Source organism: Neophocaena asiaeorientalis, unplaced genomic scaffold, assembly GCF_003031525.2.
Source record: "Neophocaena asiaeorientalis asiaeorientalis breed wild unplaced genomic scaffold, Neophocaena_asiaeorientalis_V1.1 scaffold115, whole genome shotgun sequence".
Classification (NCBI taxonomy): domain Eukaryota; kingdom Metazoa; phylum Chordata; class Mammalia; order Artiodactyla; family Phocoenidae; genus Neophocaena; species Neophocaena asiaeorientalis.
In genome coordinates, this window is record NW_020173132.1 from 1524680 (window position 1) to 1535323 (window position 10644).

General features: G+C 42.0%; 1 protein-coding gene across 1 annotated transcript in view; it reads left to right on the forward strand.

The window, feature by feature from the left end:
• Window positions 1–10644, forward strand: part of SPOCK3 (SPARC (osteonectin), cwcv and kazal like domains proteoglycan 3) — a 264404-nt gene that overhangs the window by 121737 nt on the left and 132023 nt on the right. The window contains exon 4 of the mRNA XM_024744113.1: window positions 7896–8010. Coding sequence (XP_024599881.1) covers window positions 7896–8010 — 115 coding nt within the window. The remainder of the gene's footprint in view (window positions 1–7895; window positions 8011–10644) is intronic.

Here is a 10644-nt window from a genome sequence, read left to right on the forward strand (position 1 = left end):
GGCACGCCGCTCGGGCTCAGGCAGCGCGGGGCGTGGGCGCCAGCGGGTCCAGAAGGGACCCCCGAAAGAGCAGCCGGCTTGCCTGCCCTGCCCGGGCCCTCGGCTCAATCCGACTGCCCCTCCCCAGCAGGCCCGGCACGTCCGTCGCGGCCACACTTGCACGGCCCCTCGAGGGCCGCAGCTCTCGGCCGGAGGAGGGTGCGTGTGCGTGGCCTTCCGCCTCGTTCGGGACCTGGAAAGCTGGCCTCGTGCTCAGCGGCACGGCCTTCCGCGTCCCGCCCGGCGCTCGGGAGCCGTAAGCAGGGCCCGTGTGGCCGGCTTCGCTCGGTGCCGTGCCATGCGCCCAGGCCCAGGGGTTCGGGAACCGGGGGCCAGTGGGTGAGCCCGTCGCCGGCTTTGGCTTGTGACTGGCCTGAGGGTGTTTGCCCCGGGTATCTCCTCCTCTTCTGACCTGGGCTCGGGGCCCGGAGTCCTCTCTTCTCCAGAAAGCGTCTTTGCTGCTGCAAAAAACTGTGGAGAACTCTGCGGGTCTGGGATTTTTACCCTGTTTCACACGCGCTGCAGAAGACACGGGCCTCTTGGGTCACTTGTTACTCACGACACTAACAGCTCGGTCTTCGTGCTGGCGTCCATTCTCTTTCCCCCACAAGGCCCAAGGGCCGTGCGGAGTGACCCAGTTGTGTGCTCCACACACACGGGGTTTGTGTCACAGCACAGGAAACACCATGGGTGACCGTGGGCTGCAGACAGGCCTGCCCACCCTCTGCCCCCTGGGGGGAGTTACGTCTGTTTTACTGAGAAGCAAACAAATCTGCCTTCTCTGCAGAGGACACGTCATCTCTCTCCGGCAAGGACTCTCGATGTTCAGACAAATTTAAGAGATTCCACAAAGCAAAAGGCACTCAGTGCCTCTGCTCTAAGATGTGTAGAAACACAGGAGATTCCTGGGGACTCGACTCCCAATACTGTGGAATAGTCGGACAAATTAGATCTTCAGATAAAAGCCGTAGAAGATGAAAAGGATTACTGCCTAATGATTAATATGTTAATTCACCTGGAAAATCGAAGAATTCCAGTCTTATGTGTGTATCGTTAGTCTCCAGATACATAAAGCAGTTTCTACAGGGAGAAACTGTTGCATCTCTCTAACACATCCTGAGATCTCAGCGCTCCTCTCTTAGAAACTGATGGAGCTACAGGAAAGAAAGTTAGGTCCCTCCCTGGGCCTCGCGCTCCGTGGGACCCACTGCACGAGGTGGGTTGAACCGGTACCTCGGTCCGGGAGGGGTGCCTGCCTGTGCCTGAGAGCTTGGGCGGCCAGTGCGGCTGCTCCGGGACCTTCCATGCTGAGGAGAGGACCGTGAGTGGTGCTGTGGAATAATTATGAAAGTAGGTCGAGCACGTGACTGAATCCACATTTCTCCTTGTTGAACCAAGTGCTGACAGACACGGAAAATAGGCCTGAAGGGATCCTGGGCGTTGGATCGGAATCAGAGGGATGAGTGTGAACTCGTTTGAGTAGTTCTGTACACAAGGATGCATGTGAATTGGTCCCAGATGTATATCCGTGTGAGTAGATGTTCCAGCAGAATGGTAGTTTATTCCTCATATTGGTTGCACTGTCCGGCTCAGAAAGGCCGTCTAGTTTTCTGCCACTCTGCTTCACCTGACTCTGGCGTTTGTCCTTTTTACATTCACCTTCCCTGTAGTAACTCGTCCTTCATCCTGTGTTTTGACCACCCCATAGCAGGCCGTCCGTCCTTCCTGGGAAGCGGAGGATCTTCTCTCCCATCACGGTCTTGGTTGCAGGATCTTCTCTCCCATCACGGTCTTGAGGTCAGTGGACAGAGGGCACCCTTGCTCTGGAGGCACTAGCTCCTCAGTTACCCCCTCCCCTTTACTCAAGGGGACACTTGACACAGCGGGAAAAACAAGTCTTGTGTCCTGGTATCTTTGTGTCAAAGCTGATGGCACCCCTCTTCCCCTCTTTCTCTTTCCGTTCATCCCAAAGGGCATCTTTGCTACCAGTGCATCAAACTGTACAGGACAGCTGACCCTTCAGTGCATGTCTTAGCTTTAAGAGTAGTACATACTTTTTAACAGGTGCTTGGTATTTCTTAAGCATGATCAACAAGGAATTTCCTCGTGCTTTCTACTTATTAGAAAACAGTTAAAATGAGAAGTTCAGTATGTAAGCCCCACAGACCTTAAAACGTGTGCACAAACTATCACACGTCAGTGTTTCCATGTTTGTATTATCGTTGGTGTCTTCTGCTGCTTTGAGGTCTTCAGAGGCTTTTCTCTTTTTACCTAAATTTAACCTTCTGTCCTGATTCTTTCATCTCCTTGTATGTTTTTCAAAATACACCTCTTGTTTCCTACTCCCATTCTTTTTTCAAAAATTCACTGTCATTTATATCTGTAAAGATAGTGTCTCCTCAAATGTCATCCTCATTTTTAGGAGTGCATGGTGTCACGACCTTCTGTGTTCATCCATTTCTTAAGTATTTTTAACCACTCCTGCACCTCTGGAAAATTCTCAGTTGTTATCTTACAAAGTGCATGTTATATATCTGAAGGTAAATAAAGGAAATACAAATCAATAGTCATTTAAAATAATTTTATTAATTTCATGTATGTATTGTATCAGCCATCGAACAAAATGTTTTTATAGGTCTTATTTTAATTGAAACTATTACTGATACTTGAAAGAAACTTTCATCTGGAGTAATTTAAGTAAGAATTTTGGTTTAATGATAAAATTCAATGAAACATGTAAGCATGAAATGATGGTAAAAGAAACATGCTATCCCTTTGACCCTTAAAATCTTTTAAATTTATTACCAGATTTTGAAGTCTAGAATAACTGTTTACAACGACGGCCTAACAAAGAGGAAAATCCATACATGACGTCTTCCTTATGCACAGAAATCGTGGACTAGGAGACCCTGACTAGATGGTCCTGCAGCTCCACTAAATGATTCAATGTATGAAAAGCGGGTTTTCTTTATGCATACATAAAGCCTAGCATACACGAGCCTGAGGTGAGGGTCATTACGCATCCTGACATTGTAGGATTACTCTGGATTAAATTGAGTTGAAGGCGGAATGCAGTGTTGAAACCCCAGGGACACCTGGGAACAAAGACTGAGCAAAGGAAAACCAGCCCCAAACCCGTTCTGAGTCCGCACTCCACGCCCACCGTTTTCTCTTTGGTGTGTCCTGATGCAGCCCTGCGGGACGCTGTAAGCTCTGTGTGCCAAGCAAGGCAGGTTTCTGCGGTGAGGTGTTTAATTTTGGAAGGAAGAACATCTGTAATACTCATTCCTGTTTGCAGAAGACATACTGGTCCAGAGACGACACTAGGTGTAAGAGGATGTGTGTGGTGAGGTGAGGGTTAGGGATGCTCTTCTTGCCTCGTTCTTTTCGGCAGTTCTCCTTGTCGGGTGATTGAGTCGCCCGCCGGAGCGGCAGTATTCTCCTGTTCATGTCGACAGGACAGGACAAGGCTTGTAAATGTATGAACTCGGGTTGAAGCATCCTTCCTGCCCCTCCTGTGACCTCACCTCGGTCTGCCCACATTCCGCTGGTCCCTTCCGAAGCCCGGTCTCAAGATGCTGACTGGAGGCCTGGTGGAGGGCAAGCCAAGTGTCTGGAAGAAGGGGACTGACATGGCTGTCGGGGAGCCCCGGAGACTGCTCGGGTGCGGGACCCTCATGTCTGTGCCCACACCTGCCGTGAGCCCCCAGGGGACCTGCCCCCACCCCCCCAGGTCCAGTTACGAATGTGGGAGGGCGACAGGTCACGTGAGTCCCCATGTGAGGTGTGTGATGGAGCATTCTGTAGTAGAAAGAGAAGTAAGGTGACCGAATCAGCGGGGTGTTGCTCCTTAACGAAACGTAGGGTGTTCCAAAAAGAGAAATGAGGGTGTGCGTGTAGATGGTAAATCCCAGCTGAAGGAAGGGGTCAGGGTTTTACCCCCTCCTAGGCTGCCTTGGGCTGGGCTGGGCCACACAGAGCAGGGACCGGGAAACCCAGGTGGAGGCTGTGCTCGGTAAGGGGGCGCCATGCTGACGTGAGGAAAGCCACCTGTGAAAGCGCAGGGCGTGTCTGAGATACTGGGCCTCTAAGGTGTTAAAGAGGGATGATGTGGTGCGTTCGCCAGTCCAGCCCAGGTAGAACGGAGGCTAAAAAGTGATGTGTAGCATCCCGTGTTCCTCAGTTTATTTTCACTTGAAGAAAAGTGTTTATCACTACAAGAGCACATAGAACATAGTTGCTGTTTGTACCTACTGATAATTACATTCTTGTTCTACGTTAGAAACACTATAAAAGAGGGCTTGAATCCCATTTGAGCCATGTATTGATATTTCTGATCAGATGCAGAAGCTAAGTTTGACTTGTAAAATTTATTTTTAAAAGTATGCCTGTCTTACTCAGTGATCCAAACAGTAATGCATCAAATCCCAGAGCTTCACACTCAGGGATGCCTCATGAACGTTGCTGTTGATAAACTGTATGTTGTTGTCTGTTGTCTGTTGTTGTCTTTGTCTTACAAAATACTGTGTATTTTCTGGGTTTTCTGAGAAATTAAAGTACTCGTAGGGCTTCCCTGATGGCGCAGTGGTTAAGAATCCACCTGCCAATGCAGGGGACACAGGTCCAAGCTCTGGTCTGAGAAGATCCCACATGCTGCAGAGCAGCTAAGTCCGTGCGCCACAACTACTGAGCCTGTGCTCTAGAGCCCGCGTGCCACTACTGAGCCTGTGTGCCACAACTACTGAAGCCCGCGCGCCTAGAGCACATGCTGCACAACAAAAGAAGCCACCGCAGTGAGAAGCCTGTGCACCACAACGAAGAGTAGCCCCTGCTCGCCGTAACTAGAGAAAAGCCCACACACAGCAACAAAGACCCAACACGGCCGAACGTAAATAAATAAATTTACTAAAAATAAAATTTAAAAAATAAAGTACTTGTAGCTGGTAGTTTGTTTATATCATTGTTTTTATTTTGTAAGTGTTACTTTAGTGAATGCTCAGGAAAAAACACACTAAGGAAGTGTGGATGAGGCGTTGAGAGTTTAGTTAATCCATCTGATGTCTTTTGGAAGACCAGCGCCCCTAACAGGGCTCTTCAGCTTCGGCTGTACTGACATGCGAGGCCGGGTAGCGCTTTAATCTGGAGGGGCTGACCAGTGTGCTGCGAGGTGTTCAGTAGCGCTTCTGGCCTCTAGCTAGTAATTCAGCAGTATCCCCCCCGCTCCCCGCCCCATGGTCACAACCAAAACTGTCCCCAGATGTCCCCAGGGAGCAGAGTCAGCCCCTGGACAAGAACCTCTGGTCTAAGCCATGTCCCTGACCATGGGGGTTACGTCATCTTGCAAACCTTACCAGTGGCCAATCCCAGGGTCTCCTGGCCAGAGTCCTTTTCTGCGAGTGGAAAGATCACATCTTCTTCTTTGACCCTGTTTTTAAACAAATAACTTATTTTCCCTGACAGTTGTCAGTTTTGACATTAGAAAACCCATCTTGCAGACTGAGTCCTCAGGATCACTGGTAACTCAAGTGTTCTCAAGACTAAAGGTCTTAGGTAATCAGGAATGCATTAATCATGTCTTCCTCTACAGTATTTGCATTTTGGGTTAATTACAGACTAATGAGCATGCCTTTTATGTGATATTTTAGTTCACTTATACTGTTATAAATATTTCAGCTTTGTGATAATTAAGTAAATTGAATATTATTAATTAGAAATGCAATCAGTGGGTGTAGCTAAAAATTTTTAAATAGTACTTTTAATATATTCTTTGAATAAAATTCTTCATGAAGATTTTTTTCAAAATCAATTCATGAGTTAAAAAAATAAATGGTTTTCTGATGACAGAAAGCTAGATTCATATAACTATACACATAGGGTGTATTTGCTAGACATCTGATTCTGTTGCTCTTTACAGACACGCATACAGAAAAGAAGTGTTCCATAGAATCATTCTGAAAGAGAAATTGTTTCATTTACGAAGTAATTCTTTATAAAGAATTCTTTACAAAGCTACAACTTCATCATATCATGCAAGTTTTATAGACAGCTGTGAAATTTTTAAATTGTAACATATCCAAGAAAATTAGCTAAGAGGTCAAACTTTTTTGATGAAAATTAAATCAACTTTTTATAAAGATCGTGCTATTTTTGTTTATTCAGGTATTTTTCAGACATTCCTTTTTTATTAAAAAAAATCACTGCTAAAATAAACTACATTTAAAATGTAAATGAGTATGGCATAGCATCTTTGAAAGGACCTAACATTTTCAAATTTCAAAATTCCACATTAGCTGTAATTAATATTGACTTTTGGCTTTGTCTCTTCATACGCCACTTACAATTGCTCTTGAACTTTTCTTAAATTGTGTCATTATCTTATGACCAATCCAGGTTTCTGAAATATTAAATTAAAAGTAGTTACAGTAAATAATATTAAATTTGAAGTCTCAAGGTTTCATATAAATTGTCTTTTATTAAAAAACTCATAATCTCTTTATTTATTTCTACATTTGATTACTATTGGGCATTTTAAATTACAGTTAAAATTCATTGCGATTTTATGTGACAAGGTCATTTTTCTTGGATTCTTGAAAGATTGAATAATGAAAAATAATGATACCTTTGAAAGAGTTTATTCCTCCAAAAAGGCCCACTAAACCACTACAAATGTATTTCAAATATGATAATTTTTTATCTTTTGTAACAGGCCTAGTTAAGAATTTTGCCTGTCCATTAGAGAGTTATTCGGCAAGGAAAAAAAAGTTACATATATGTGAGTAATCTGATTAGTCATTGGGTATATTCCATGCTTCCTGATATCAGCTGAAGCTGAATTAAATTAGTCACTGGTACGTTTGTCGGTTGGAGCCAGAAAGTCTGCCCTATTTAATTTTAAAATCATTTGCACTGAGTAAATTACGGACCCAGCCAGGAAAGAAATCACATTACTTCAGAATTAGCAAGATCTATATTTTTTAGAGGCGGAAGATAATTATTGCCTCTTAAATGATGGAGTAGGTTTGCAGTTTTTTAAATCATGTCAAATATACAGTTATAAAATATTATCTTAAGGATTATTTAAATTACTCAGGCTTAAATTTTATAAAGAGCAATGTTTACAAAGAAAATTAAAACAAAAATAAACTAAAAAAAGTGTCCTAATGTTCCATAACAGTGTCGATCGTTTGCCTTTAATTTCATTCAGCTTTTATTCACATTTGCTGAGAGCCTGATTCATGGTAGCTACTAGCATTTGATTCTTAAAATTCTGTGGATTAGATTTTTTACTGAAGTGTAGTTGATTTACAATGTTGTGTTAGTTTCAGGTGTACAGCAAAGTGTATCAGTTATGCATATGTGTATTCTTTTTCAAATTCTCTTCCCACATAGGTTATAATACAATATTGAGTAGAGTTCCCTGTGCTGTACAGTAGGTCCTTGTGGATTATCTATTTTATATAAAGTAGTGTGTATATGTCAATCCCAAACTCCTAATTTATCCCTCCCCTGCCTTTCCCCTTTGGTAACCAAAAGTTTGTTTTTTAAGTCTGTGGCTCTATTTCTGTTTTGTAAATAAGTTCATTTGTATCACTCTTTTAGATTCCACTAGATTAGGTATTATCTTCCCCATTATTCATATTAGGACTTGAGGCTGAGAACGTTTCAGTGCTGGCCCAGACACCGCACTGGGAGTGGCATCACGGGATGCGGATTCAGGTGTAACACGCTCTGCTCTGTCCCATTCACCTGTCTATAGCGGGTGTCATAGAACTGCAGGTGCCCATTTGTCATGTTCTTGACTTCCGGTTGATATAACTAAATGTACTTGAATTACTACTTTTTCTCTTTTTATACAGTGCAAACTAGAATACCAGGCATGCATCTTAGGAAAACAGATCTCAGTCAAGTGTGGAGGGCGTTGCCCGTGTCCTTCAGATACGACCGCGGGCTCAAGCAGGAATATGAAGAGAGGTAGGTGATGAAAATTTATTTATACTTTTACATTTGTTTCGTCTATTAAAATATTTTGCGGTGAATGTTAAGTCATTGAATACACAATTAAATTTACTTCTATACATATACTGAACTTTTATAATTATACTGTAAGTGAATTTTTTCTTCCTTTAGCCTCAATTATTATAGCAAGTAATGTCTTTCTGTAGATTTCTGTTATTTCAGTAGTAACAGCTGGCTGATTATTTCTACATATAAGAAAACTACAGTGATGCCTCTTGTGAATTATTCTGCCTAAAATGCGTGTTTTACATCTCTTTTTTAATTTAGAGCCAACAACTGATCAGTAGTAACATAGTAAGTGATAAATTAGTTTGGTCAAAATGAAACTGGTAAATCAATTAATACTAACCTTTTTAAATAAAGGTGTCTACCCCATGTAGAGCGTGTGTATGTGTGTGTATATGTGTGCCTGTGTGTATATAAAATTTCCTGTTGAAGAATTTTATAAGTTAAACTTTCTTTCAATTAGAGTTCTTAAATCTTTATTTTTATTGGTTTGATGTGTAATAAAGTAATGAAGTACATTTAACCCGACACAGGTTACAGCATATAAATTGACTTTTACAGGTTATATATTGTGGTTTACATGGCATTTTTATATTTGAGATATTGTTTATGCCTTTCAAAACAATCTCCATGGCTGCTAGTTTCAGTTCTTCACAGCCATAGTTGAAGGAAGAAATGCTGGGGCCAGGTGTTTCTTTGAGACAAAGACTGTTTCATAAGCATCATCGTCAACATTTATCATATTTTTATAGCCATCTGAATCTTGTAATTTAACAACTGCTATTGTGGGTCCTTAATGCAGAGAATTTGTTTTTGCCTTTTTCCTGACAAATATGAATAATGGATATGCATAGGAAAACAACTTAGTGGATGTGAGGTGGATTTAGTATAAGCCGTTATTGTCTTAAACATTCTATACCTGATATTCCATGTTACAGTCCCATGATCAATATTTTATTAGAGATAAAACTTTTGAAGTTCATTCATGCCATTTATATTGGTCTTTACTTGTTAAGTAACATTTGAGATAATAATTTTAATTTTTGTGTGTGTGTTTTGCTCCTTTAGCATCTTTTTTTTTTTTAAAACATGTTTATTGGAGTATAACTGCTTTACAATGTTGTGTTAGTTTCTGCTTTGGAACAAAGTGAATCAGCTATACGTATACATATATCCCCATATCCTCTCCCTCTCGCGTCTCCCTCCCACCCTCCCTATCCCACCCCTCCAGGTGGTCACAGAGCATCAAGCTGACCTCCCTGTGCTATGTGGCTGCTTCCCACTAGCTATCTATTTTACATTTGGTAGTGTATATATGTCCATGCCACTCTCTCACTTTGTACCAGCTTACCCTTCCCCCTCCCCGTGTCCTCAAGTCCATTCTCTACGTCTGTGTCTTTATTCCTGTCCTGCCCCTAGGTTCTTCAGAACCACTTTTCCTTTTTTAGATTCCATATATATGTGTTAGCATACCGTATTTGTTTTTCCTCATTCTGACTTACTTCACTCTGTATGTCAGACTCTAGGTCCATCCACCTTTCTACAAATAACTCAATTCCGTTTCTTTTTATGGCTGAGTAATATTCCATTGTATATATGTGCCAGGTCTTCTTTATCCATTCATCTGTCGATGGACACTTAGGTTGCTTCCATGTCCTGGCTATTGTAAATAGTGCTGCAATGAGCATTGCAGTACATGACTCTTTTTGAATTATGGTTTTCTCAGATATATGTCCAGTAGTGGGATCACTGGGTGGTATGGTAGTTCTATTTTGAGTGTTTTAAGGAGCCTCCGTACTGTTCTCCATAGTGACTGTATCAATTTACATTCCCACCAACAGTGCAAGAGGGTTCCCTTTTCTCCACGCCCTCTCCACCATTTAATGTTTGTAGATTTATTGATGATGGCCATTCTGACTGGTGTGAGGAGATACCTCATTGTAGTTTTGAGGTAACGATTAGTGATGTTGAGCATGCTTTCATGTGTTTGTTGGCAATCTGTATATCTTCTTTGGAGAAATGTCTATTTAGGTCTTCTGCCCATTTTTGGATTGGGCTGTTTGTTTTTTTGATATTGAGCTGTATGAGTTCCTTGTATGTTTTGGAGATTAATCCTTTGTCAGTTGCTTCATTTGCAAATATTTTCTCCCATTCTGAGGGTTGTCTTTTCGTCTTTATGGTTTCCTTTGGTGTGAAAGCTTTTAAGTTTCATTAGGTCCCATTTGTTTATTTTTGTTTTTATTTCCATTTCTCTAGGAGGTGGGTCAAAAAGGATCTTGTTGTGATTGATGCAATAGAGTGTTCTGCCTATGTTTTCCTCTAAGAGTTTTATAGTGTCTGGCCTTACATTTAGGTCTTTAATCCATTTTGACTTTATTTTTGTGTATGGTGTTAGCAAGCATTCTAATTTCATTCTTCTACATGTAGCTGTCCAGTTTTCCCAGCACCAGTTATTGAAGAGGCTGTCTTTTCTCCATTGTATATGCTTGAATCCTTTATCAAACATAAGGTGACCATATGTGCATGGGTTTATCTCTGGGCTTTTTTTTTTTTTTTTTTTTTTTTTTATCTTGTCTTCCCACT